Source organism: Podarcis raffonei, chromosome 15 (genome assembly GCF_027172205.1).
Source record: "Podarcis raffonei isolate rPodRaf1 chromosome 15, rPodRaf1.pri, whole genome shotgun sequence".
Lineage (NCBI taxonomy): Eukaryota > Metazoa > Chordata > Lepidosauria > Squamata > Lacertidae > Podarcis > Podarcis raffonei.
The window spans coordinates 12443944-12456240 of record NC_070616.1 but is presented as its reverse complement, the minus strand read 5'-3'; the positions used below and the strand labels follow the sequence as shown (position 1 = coordinate 12456240).

At 44.9% G+C, this 12297-nt stretch overlaps 1 protein-coding gene and 1 long non-coding RNA gene across 10 annotated transcripts in view; one reads left to right on the top strand and one right to left on the bottom strand.

Moving 5' to 3' along the window:
* Positions 1-508: 508 nt before the first annotated feature.
* On the bottom strand, positions 509-6673 carry LOC128403222 (uncharacterized). Its single transcript, XR_008327897.1, has 4 exons — positions 5619-6673; positions 2313-2439; positions 2015-2067; positions 509-555 (listed from the first exon to the last, which is right to left on the bottom strand). It is a non-coding gene; the product is annotated as an uncharacterized LOC128403222 (long non-coding RNA).
* Positions 6674-10202: 3529 nt separating this feature from the next.
* The window catches only part of CUX1 (cut like homeobox 1), a 261921-nt gene continuing 259826 nt past the window's right edge, over positions 10203-12297 (top strand). For 4 of the 9 annotated variants that reach the window (XM_053367427.1, XM_053367425.1, XM_053367426.1 and 1 more), the window contains exon 1: positions 10203-10459. In XM_053367427.1, coding sequence (XP_053223402.1) covers positions 10382-10459 — 78 coding nt within the window. In that variant the 5' untranslated portion in view covers positions 10203-10381. The remainder of the gene's footprint in view (positions 10460-12297) is intronic. The other 5 variants (XM_053367432.1, XM_053367428.1, XM_053367429.1 and 2 more) reach the window with 4 other exon arrangements.

The window sequence follows — 12297 nt, the reverse complement described above, 5'->3', positions numbered from 1 at the left end:
GCCAAGGAGTGTGGTGGAGTCTCCTTCTTTGGAGGTCTTTAAGCAGAGGCTTGACAACCATATGTCAGGAGTGCTCTGATGGTGTTTCCTGCTTGGCAGGGGGTTGGACTCGATGGCCCTTGTGGTCTCTTCCAACTCTATGATTCTATGATTCTATTCTATGATTCTATGCTCTACCCCTGAGTTCCCTTAGGACAATAGAGGACAAATCCTCTGTTGGAAGGGCTGTCCAGTCCAAAGGCAGTTTAAAGATGAAGATGAAAACTCTTAAGAACTGTTGAGTTGAGAAGGACCCGAAGTCCAAACCCGTGCAGTGCAGGAGTCACAGCTAAGGAAGACTGAAGGAGTTAGCAACTGGACAGCCAACTGAGCAGGCAACAGAGCTTACATGGTTATGATCATTCCTGCAATGGTGAAATGGATTGTGTTCATATTTTAATTGTGAATTTCCACCTATATGTATAAATTGAAACATGCAGATTTTCTGTGACTTCTTTGCTCCTCATTTTAAGTGCTAATTCTATCAGCACAAACCATTTCTTAGCAGTGAAAAGCCTGAGAGACTTGAAAGAGGAAAAATAAATAAGTTAGGGTATGCAAACAAGAAGAAACAACAACAACAAAAAAAGGACTACAGAAGAACATATTTTCCCTAGAAAATATATTGTCTGTTTGCTTCTATCTCTCAGCATGGAATGAAATGTATTCCTTCTGACAACACATATCTTTATGACCTTAGCAGATGGTTTTCGACCTTAAGGTCAGGCTCAAGCAAAAAACAAGATGAAGTATTGCTTGGTAATTAATGATCTTCAGTCAATAAACAATATTTGTTGATATATTAACTTTGGACAGCTAGGTAAGGGGGAGAGAGGCCATAGAAGATGGGGAAGTAATTATAAAATAAATTCCTCATTAAGACATTTGTGGGGAAAGGTTTTGTTTTTAAACTATTAAAAGATGCCCCAGCGTCGTGTTTCTGTGTAGAACCCTGGAGAGAAGAGAAGCTGTTGGAATAAAATTGCTGCTTAAGACCGACTAGCAAATTAGCATTGCTTAGTACATAATATGGTTTTGCTATTAATTAATAAGCCCAACGGAGCCTCGCTATCTGAGGTCATATTATCAGTAACTAATAGCAATGAAGGCTGGAAGCTGTACAGTGCAATCGTATACAGTGGTACCTTGGGTTACAAACGTTTCGGGTTACAAACTCCGCTAACCCGGAAGTAGTTGCTCCAGGTTGCGAACTTTGCCCCAGGATGGGAATGGAAATCGTGCGCTGGCAGCACACCGGCAGTAGGAAGCCCCATTAACGAAAGTGCACATCAGCTTAAGAACGGTTTTGGGTTAAGAACGGACCTCCGGAATGAATTAAGTTCGTAACCCAAGGTACCACTGTACAGTGGTACCTTGGTTTAAGAACAGCCCTGTTTATGAACTATTCGGTTTACGAACTCCACAAAACCGGAAGTAGTGTCCCGGTTTGCGAACTTTACCTTGGTCTAAGAACAGAAGCCGGTTGGTGGAAGGGCACCGGCGGCAGGAGGCCTCATTAGGGAAAGTGCACCTCAGTTTAAGAACAGTTTCAGTTGAAGAACAGACTTCCGGAACGGATTAAGTTCATAAACCGAGGTACCACTGTATATGTTTGCTCAGAGGTAAGTTGCACTGAAAGTGTATAGGATTGCAGCCTTAATTGGTTATATAAATCATTTTTTAAAAAAAGTATTAATAAACTAAAAGGGTATCTCTCTTCAGGCTAGCTGAAGAGAGCATATGTGGCATTCCACTACCCTTCAGTGTTGACCGCCTGAGCCAGTCTCCTCACTCTGCCTAACGATAGGGCCGGACTCGGGTGTCTGCAATTTGGAGGTGCAAAACAGGGGCTCCATTTTCCTATCTCGGCTAATAGCCATCAATAGAGCTATCCTCCAGGAATGCAACATTGCTCATCTTCTCCTCAGAATATATGATCCATCTTCCGTTTGAGATTAAATTGCCGAGTGCTCACCACAATGAGGCCCTTCCGTTTCCTTCCCACGCTGAAGGTAGCACTTGAGGCTGCTGTAACAGAGGCACATAAAAACCCCTTCTTTTATTCTGAACAGGCAACGACTTGACAAAGACATAGCTCTTTTGAACAAGATTACAATAAAGTTTTTAAAAATACAATAAAATGTAATTTATATCCTCGGCCCATTTGTTAGGCCATATGACAATCATTCCTTTCTCTTGACAGATCTAAACCTCTGCTTAACACATTGCAATCGTAAATATTACCAGCTACAACATAGCAATTTAATACTTACCAAATGTATTTCTAAAATATTACTGCAGATTTAAAACCTTGAATTTTAACCAGATGTGTTTCCAGCAAGTTGGCTCAGGCTAGACAGACATCTTCTTCTGGTTTTTTTATTTTTTCCTCCTTGTTCTCTCGCTGTTAAAATTGGAACATTGCCACACAATGTATTAGGCTTAAGACTGCGTGATCCCATTCTTAACAACCCGGATCCAACAGGCCTAACAGGGCAGGGGGGGTGTTGGGAGAGGAAATCTAGATCAAGGGTGCTCCAGTGATTTGCAGGCTCTCCAGGGGTACCTACCCTATGTCTAGATTGGTGGTGTGTACCAAACTTATACAGTCATACCTTGGTTTTCGAACAGCTTAGTTCTCGAACGTTTTGCCTCCCAAACGCCGCAAACCTGGAAGTGACTGTTCTGGTTTGCAAACTATTTTTGGAAGCCGAATGTCCGACGGGGTTTCCATGGCTACCGCGCTTTGGTTTCCGAACGTTTTGGAAGTTGAATGGACTTCCAGAATGGATTCTGTTTGACTTCTAAGGTACGACTTATCTTGTATCGGAGAAGGCCTGTCAATCTGTGAACTGCAAAGCCTTCCCCGATATTTCCATTGATATCTCCGGCTCACTAAAGGAGCATCCCTAAACACTTTCATGTACTTTGGATAAGGGTATGATTTATTGGAAGTTTAATCTTTGCATCCTAGGATAGGGGCTCCACTTATGCAGTGCCCCCCCCCCACAGAGCCAAATACCCCTTACTATTTCTGCAGCAGGGACCCAACCTCTGGCCCCCTCGAGCTGTGAGATCAGCTACATCCCCTTGATCATTTTGGTTGCCCAGTCCTGGGCCTTTCCCAATGACCTCCTTTTGGAAACACAGAAACACAGAATTGTAAAGTTGGAAGAGATCTCGAAGGGTCATCAAGTCCAACCACTGGAATGCAGGAATCTCAGCTAAAGCATCCATGACAGATGGCCATCCAGCCTCTGCTTAAAAACCTCCAAGGAGGGAGAGTCCACAAGCTCCCGAGGGAGTCTGTTCCACTGTCGAACAGCTCCTACTGTCAGAAAGTTCTTCCTGATGTTTAGTCGGAATCGCCTTCCTTGTAATTTGAATCCATTTTGTCTTACCCTTCAGAGCAGGAGAAACCAAGCTTGCTCCATATTCCATGTGGCAGCCCTTTAGGTATTTGAAAATAGCTATCCTATCTCCTCTCAGTCTCCTCTTTTCCAGGCTAAACATACCCAGCTCCCTCAACGGTTCCTCATAAGGCTTGGTTTCCGACCCTTGAACATCTTGGAGCTCTTTGCAACCGTCTTTTTATTTAAGTGCCCTAAACAATTTAGTATCATCAACAAACTTATCACTGCACCTGCACAGCCTACACAGCCAACATATACTATATATATATATATGTGTGTGTGTATATATATATATATATATATATATATATATATATATATATATGGCTGTGGTCCAGGGGTGGCTTACCTGTTTCCCTCCAGATGTTGTTAGAATTTAATTCCATCATCTCAGACCATTGGCCATGCCGGCTGTGACTGATGGGAGTTGGAGTCTAACCGCATGGGGAAGGCCACAGGTTCCCCATCCCTGATCTAGTTTACTTAGCAGATTTAGCGTGAAGGAAGCTGGAGATGGAGGCTGAACACAATGCCTTAGTAATGGAGTTTGATATACAGCTGCAGAAACCTTTGCCATGATTTTAAACGCACTGATTTGGCGGAAAGGTTGGTATTGATTTCACTAGCAATGTGTATGAATAATCTCTTTTTGAAAGTTGCCTAAATAAAAAGCAGAGGGCTTGAATTTGCTGGAGTGCCTATTTATACATTTTCTTTGAGGCATGGCTTAGAGCAAAGACCAGATGGGGTGGGAATGGGGGTGGTTCATACATTAAATATATGTGAGGCTACTGCTCAATCCTCACTTCCCTGGAGTTTCCTTTACACAAATAAGTACATAAATTCTTCAGCACACAACACACTTCAAAATATAACCCTACAGAGTTTGTCCTGTGGAAGTCAATGAACCATATTTATTTCTCTTATAGCCCACCCAGTCCCAGGACCTCACAACAGATACAGTGGTACCTCAGGTTAAGTACTTAATTCGTTCCGGAGGTCCGTACTTAACCTGAAATTGTTCTTAACCTGAAGCACCACTTTAGCTAATGGGGCCTCCTGCTGCTGCCGCGCTGCCGGAGCACAATTTCTGTTCTCATCCTGAAGCAAAGTTCTTAACCTGAAGCACTATTTCTGGGTTAGCGGAGTCTGTAACCTGAAGCGTATGTAATCTGAAGCATATGCAACCTGAGGTACCACTGTATTTATTTTATTTACAGAGTGCCATCTACATCCAGATGTTGCTGGATTGCATCTCTCATTGTCCCCAATTATTGACCATGCTGACTGGGGTTGATGGAGGAAGTTGGAGTCCAAAACATCTGCAGAGCCACATCATCCCCAGTATAAATCAGGGAGGATGCTTGAATGCATGTGTTAAATATGCACATGTGTGGGTGGGTGTTAAGTGGTGTTGGGATGCTTGGGTGCCTTATTGCGTGTTAAGATTGTGTGATTGTCTGCAATCTGGTTCTGGCCACTTTGGGGTGGGGTTTAGATGCTCTATCCACTACACCACACAACCCACACTTACAAAACATACACATTTTTCAGAACTGCAAATCATCAAAATCCTGTAACTTTCTTGTTCTTAGGGAAGAGGAGGGCAACCAATGTGATCAAGAGCCTGGAAACCAAGCATTAGGAACGGCTGAGGAAGTTGGGCATGTTTCGCCTGGAAAAGAGAAGACTGAGAGGAGATACGATAGCCACCTTCAAATATCTCAAGGATGCAAAATGGAAGATGGAGCAAGTTTGTTTTCTCCTGCTCCGGAGGGTAGGACCTGAACCAATGGCTTCAAGTTACACGAAAGGAGAGTCCAACTAAACTTCAAGAAGAACTTTCTGGTGGAGCTGTTCAACAGTGGACCAGACTCCCACAAGAGCTGGTGGACTCTCCTTCCATGGAGGTTTTTAAGCAGAGGTTGGATGGCCATCTGCCATGGATGCCTTAGTTAAGATTCCTGCATTCCAGGGGGTTGGACTGGATGACACTCAGGATCCCTTCTAAATCACAGTGCAGGCCCACACACACTCAGTATATGTACAAAAGACTTCTGAGATCTGCACATATTACCTAATTATCATTGTCCTAGACTTCCAGAAAAAAACTACTTTCCTGGTTCTGGGAAATTGATCATGGAGTTCTTGTGGGGCTTTTACAACTACCCTTGTCAGATAGAACACTGCTGTGTGCTGCCTTCCTGTGTGCTGATATTTTATGTTGTTCAAGGATTTTGTTCAAAATTGTCAAGAATATATTATTACATTGTTGTTGTTGTTTTAAAAAAGCACCCTGTTAAATGCAAAGTAATACAATAATGGCTTTAAAATGTTAATTCATTTTCAACCTGATTCTGCGCATTGTGACCCACAAGCAAGCCCCGATAAATTCACATGGTATATTACTCCCAGGAAAATGTGCATAGGATTGTGTTGTTTAGCATAAAACGCTGCGCTTTAACTTGTTCTCCCTGCTCCTAACCTGTCACCCTACTCTGTGTGTTGCAGTCTCTTGTACATTTAAGTGTTTCTTGATCTAGACTGAAGGTCTATCAGTTAGAAAAGAATCCTCGCCCAAATCTCAGACCCAGTTGCCTCTTTATAAATGCAGAGATGATAGTGGGGTGTTGTTGTTGTTGTTTTCCCCCAGGTTGCAATCAGATAACAACATCCTGCTTCTGTCTTTAACTGATTTCTCTTCGTTTCTTAGGTTTCATGACTTTCAGGTCTGAATCACATTGAGAGATCTCACTGCTTGCAATCAGATAATTCCCAGAATATAGGAATATTTGATAGATGATCATCCTGTCTCATCTTAAAAGCCTCCAGGAAAACAGATCCTGTGGTTTTTCCTGGATGTGTTCCATTGCTCAACATACAGCCCCAAAGCATTTCCCAGTATTGGTCATGGATCTATGCTGTTGCTTCATAAGGCAGAAGAATCCTGTGGCATAGCCCTCCTTTAGCACCTCCTGAAATCTGCTGAACACTTGCATTGTTGGAGGCTCCCCATGTCAAAAAGGGAGGCGAGTATGAGCTTAGCTTTGGGGCAGGGGTAGGCAATCTAAGGCCTGGGGGCTGGATGCGGCCCATTCACCTTCTCAATCGGGCCCGTGGACGGTCCGGGAATCAGTGTGTTTTTACATGAGTAGAATGTGTCCTTTTATTTAAAATGCATCTCTGGGTTATTTGTGGGGCCTGCCTGGTGCTTTTACATGAGTAGAATATGTGCTTTTGTTAAAATGCATTATTTGTGGGGCATAGGAATTCTTTCATTTATTTTCCAAAATATAGTCCGGTCCACCACATGGTCTGAGGGACGGTGGACCGGCCCATGGCTGAAAAAGGTTGCTGACCCCTGCTTTAGGGGCATAGCGACACAGGAATCTGCCTTATACCAAGTCAGACCACTGATCTATCTAGCTCAGCATCATTGAACCTGACTGGCAGCAGCGATCCAGGATTCCAGACCAAGATCTCTCCCAGCCCTAGCTGCAGATGTCCAGGACTGAACCTGGGAGCTTCTGCATAGAAGGAAATTCCTGCATTGAGTAGGAATTTGGATTGAATGTGTGGTAGAGCTCCAGTTTTTGTTGAGCTCCAACTCTCATCAGCCTCAGCTAGCAACTGCAAGGGCTGGTGGTCAAGGATGGTGGGAGTTGTATCCAACATCTAGAGGCCCCTGGACCAGAGATGGAGTGGTCTGGGGTTGTGGGGAGCTGAAGACCTACTGCTATTTCTGAGGCAGGATCCCAATCTTCACAGACACCCAATCAGCATGGAAGGGGAGCATTTTAGCCACAGGAGGTCTTCTCACCCTTTGTGCTGACTGGAGCCAATCGGAGTGAAAGGAGGTGAGGAGACAGGCTCCCAGGGTCACTCTGGAGAAGAAGTGCAGGAAGAGCACCAAGGAGGAGATGTTGTTCTGTATGCTCCAAAACTAAGCATTTAGGAACACAGAAAGCACAAGGAGCTTCAGTTTCAAGAGAATGGGGTGCAAGCTTTGTGGCGTACAATGGAACTTAAGGGAAAACATAACCTCAAGTAACTCAGAAATAAGATATCGGAGCTCTCCGAAACACTTGCGCATGAACATGCCCAGAAAATGGTAGGTAAAGGTAAAGGGACCCCTGACCATTAGCTCCAGTCATGACCGACTCTGGGGTTGTGGCGCTCATCTCGCTTTATTGGCCGAGGAAGCCGGCGTACAGCTTCCGGGTCATGTGGCCAGCATGACTAAGCCACTTCTGGCGAACCAGAGCAGCGCACGGAAAAGCCGTTTACCTTCCCGCCGGAGCGGTGCCTATTTATCTACTTGCACTTTGACGTGCTTTTGAACTGCTAGGTTGGCAGGAGCAGGGACCGAGCAATGGGAGCTCACCCCGTCGCGGGGATTCGAACCGCCGACCTTCTGATCGGCAAGTCCTAGGCTCTGTGGTTTAACCCACAGCGCCACCCGCGTCCCAGAAAATGGTAGATCCAGCTAAAAGGCAAACACATGGCGATCTGCACTGATCCTTGCAATGCACCCTCAAATGTTATTATTGCATAATTCTAAGACTGTTGTATAGAAGGTTGCATAATTTTAGAAGGGGATGTGATTGTGAGGGCCTGTGTCTATCATGAAGGGATCCTGAATTTGCCACAACACTACTGCCCTGAACTAAAGGACTTCCAAGTTTCCATCCAATTCTAAAATGCTGTGATGCCATGTGATTTCTTACACACATTCTGAAGTGGTCCAGACCCTATGTGACCCTAGTTTCCTTGCCCCTTGTTTAGTTTGCCTTGCCATAACTTAACGAAAATATACATTCCTGGCTCATCACAGTTATTATATTCTGTAACCTTTTCTCCTACCCACCATTATCAGAACATCGCTGGGAGGACTACTTCAAGGTTGTGTGTTAAGAGTAATAATCCTATACCTGATTATAGAAGCAAATCCCATCAAACTCAACAAGACTTAGGCTGCAGGCACACTTTACATTCAAAGCCCACTCCTTGCAAAGATGATTTGGAACTGTAGTTTAACTCCAGTTCCAGGCACTCTTAACCAAATGTGGTTCCCAATATTTTTTGCGGGGTTTGTATGCTTTAAATATATGGCATGTATGTAGCTTTACCTGCAGTGATTTGGTAACAGGATTGCATAACTAAGATAACTATAGCTCTCATCCATTATAAGACATAAAGCTGAAGGTAGTGTACGTGGTTCTCCCCCCTCCCCTCATCTATTCCCCACAACAATCCTGTGAGGTAAGTTAGGCTGAGAGCTTCATGGCTTAGCGGGGATTTGAACCCTGGCCTCCCAGGACCAAGGCTGACATGCTACATACGCACAGACATTAACCTGGAAGTTACTGTTGGCACCTGTCTGTCTCAAGAGACAATGGAGTATGCTATCAGCCAAACCTTTGGAGAGTTGCTGCATCTGCTGTGGCTGTAGAGACCAATACAGGGAGACATGTTTTATTGCAGCTGGGGCAGACGAAGGCATCTGGTTTCGCCGTTACAGATCTGAGGAGAGGAGACATGTCTAGGACTGCGCTGATAAAAACATTACCTATTATTTTCGGCTATAACCTTTATCTGGGCTGGCTGATAAGCTTGATCGTTTGATCGACACAACATTATTACCGCATGTCACAGGCATTTTTCTATCTGCATATTACTTGTATATTATCCACATGTGTATCTCCTTTTTTGCATAAGATGCAAATAACAGCATTTAAAAGTCTACAGAAAAAGAAAAAAAGCCCAGAAGAAACTCTTTACAGTACAGAGCATGTACAAATACAGAGCGTACTGCAGCAGCACTTCTGCAAAGAAAAAAAAATGGAAAGAAACTAGCCTACAACAATATGTAAAAATAAGTAGAACAACAAACCCATGTGAATTCTAATGTGTCACTGTTCTATGCCTCTGTGCCATTATTATTAAAATAACATAAATAAAATAAAAATAAATTGGTGTGTGCCTTTGTGTGGGTGTGGGTACTTCAGTGAAGTTTTGTTTCTCTGTGGCTTTATTAATCAAATAAAAAATATTTTCTTATAGTCCTAGTGTCCTCATTTGCACCATTATGCTTAAAATCATATATATGTGTGTGTGTATGTGTGTGAGTCTTCTAAGTTGTCAGTAAGTTTCGTTTTCTCTGCATGGTTATTATTAAAATCAAATATATACATATTATATATATATATATATATATATATATATATATATATATATATATATATATATATATAATGTATATATTGTCTTCCAACTTGTAAGTTTCGTTTTGCCTGCACCGTTACTATTAAAATTAAATTATATATAAAAGACAAAAAAAAAATTATATATACATATATGTCTTCCAACTTGTAAGTTTCGTTTTCTCTGCATCGTTATTATTAAAATCAAATAATATATACATTAAAAAAACCAACCCAATCTATATCGTCGTAAACGCCTTTTTGTCACCAAGTTTCGTTTTCTCTGCACCGTTAACATTACAATGAAATCATATACTGTATATATGAGTGTGTGCCTATTTTATTCTCTCCCCCTTATGCCAGCCGCCGGGTCGGCCATTCCGCGAGCCTCGAGTGGCCGCTGCCGCTCCTGTCCGGGTTTTCCGCCCGCCCTCGCCTCGTTCCGCTTTGCTGCCGGCCTCCCTCCCTCCTTTTCTCTCTCTCTCTCTCTCTCTCTCTCTCTCTCTCTCTCTCTCTCTGTATCGCTCCCTCCCCTCTTCTCTCCCCCTGCCTGCCCGCCTGCCTGCCTGCCTGTCTCTCTCTCTCCGGCTCCCTCCTCCTCCTCCTCCTCGTGCGCTCTCCAGCCCCCTCTCCCTCCCTCCCTCCCTCCCCTCTCTCTCTCCTCTCTCTCTCCCTCGCTCGATCCGCCGCTCACTTCTGTCTCAATATGTCTCAAGATGGCGGCCAATGTGGGATCGATGTTTCAATATTGGAAGCGCTTTGATTTACAGCAGCTGCAGGTCAGGCTCCGGGGTCCGCTCGCGGGTGGGTCTCTCCCGTCCGGGCCCCCCACCCCACCCTCGCCCCCCTTCATATCTCTGCCCCCCACCCGCCCCTTTCCCCGCTTTCCCCTTGAGGTGCGTGTGGTGTGTTTGCGTGTCCCCCTTTTCTTCTTCTTCCCTCAGACACCCTCCCCCCCATTTCCCCTTTTTCCTTCAGAAGAAAAGGAAACCTGCCTCTTCCCCCCCCCCCTTAAAAAAAATTAAAACCCAAATGTCCCGGCAAGAAGCGGCGTCGGCTTCTCCTCCTCCGTCTCCCCTGGGCTCCCCTTCTTTCCCCGCCGCCCCCCTCAGAGGAAGGCTGGATCCCGCCCGGCCGCCCCTGCCCGCTTCCCCGCCGCCCGCCGCCTCCCTCCCATCGATAAGCCTGGCGCCGCCGCTGCCGCCGCCGCCGCGATCGGAAATTGATCCTCTTTGTTCAATTCATCGATCCCAACAAGATGGCGCCGCCGCCTCCTCCTCCTCGGGGGGCGGCTTGTCCCGGGATGGGGGAGCCCCGGTCTTGGGCCGCCGGACCCCCCACCCCTCCCCGTCCCACCCCCTTGCCCTGTGGCACACGGACCCCCAACCCCAGAGGCCCCCCTCCTCGGAACAGAGCCGCGCTCTTCCTCTTTAGGGTCCTCTTTCCCCCCGTCTCTCTCTCTCGCCCCAGTTTTATAAACAAGAGTACAAAAAATGAGGATGGTGGGTTTTGATGATTATTTGAGGGGGGTGGGAAGGCTTAGGGTTGCTTTGGATGCCGAAGGGGCTAGTTGTTTTCTATCCCTCTCCTTTCTAAAAAAGAAAGAAAAAAGCCCACACTTTTTTTTTTAGAAAAAAAGAAAAACATCCCCCACTTTCGGCCACCACCTCTTTTTGAACAGTTTTGGAAACTGTAAGGAGGGATAACTCTCTTGTTTCTTAATTCGTTTTGCAACCTCCCCCCCCCCGCCAAAAAAAATACCCCCTTCTACTTCCTAACACTTTCCCCACTTCTGTTGCTACTAAGTCTCTCTGTGACAAGCCTTCTACTTTTAGGAGAATGAGGACTAAATAACAGTAACTTGTATGTGCTCCCTTATTGATCCTTAATGATTTTTGCGCGCACCCCCCTCCGCAACCATACACCTCCAGCGGACCCCCCCCCCCCTTCGTGCCTGCCATTAGTCTCTTTGAACAGTCTCTTAGTTTTAGAAAGAGGAAAGATCATCGTAATAGGCTGGTGTATGTATGCGTGCCCTTCTCCCCGGTTCTTAATTGTTTTTGCAACCCCCCCCCTCCGCTAACAACACTCTTCTTTAATTCTTCCTCCCCCTCTATCTTTTTAAACAGTTTCGGAAAGGGGGGAGGAGTGTTAGCTGGTTTAAGTTTTGTGTGTGGGCTCTCTTGTTTTGTTTTTAATCTCTCCCCTCCTTCCATACCCGCTTAACTGTTTTATAAAGAGAGTAAAGGAGAGGGAAATATGTGCGTTTGTGCATATGGATGTCTGCTGTTTATCATTTTAAAATCTTGCTCCCCACAAAAACAAAAATCCATCCCACTTTCAGTAATGCTCCCCCTCTACCAGCTCCTTAGTTTTATACAGAGGGACTGAGGCATGCAAGGAATCAGCAAAATAGGTGTGCATGCTTGCAAATGTATATGTGTCCCCTCCTGAGGTTTTTTATGCTTTTGTGTACCCCCCACCATAAAACTCAACCAGCACTAATAATAAACCCCAACCTTTTTTGAGAGTCCCCCAGTTCTTTAAGGAGGGATGTAAAAATAACCACAAAAATGGTGTGGGTTTCCCTTGTTCCTCTCTCTTTCTGCACCAACACCCCCTCCTCCTTTTCTACCCCCCCC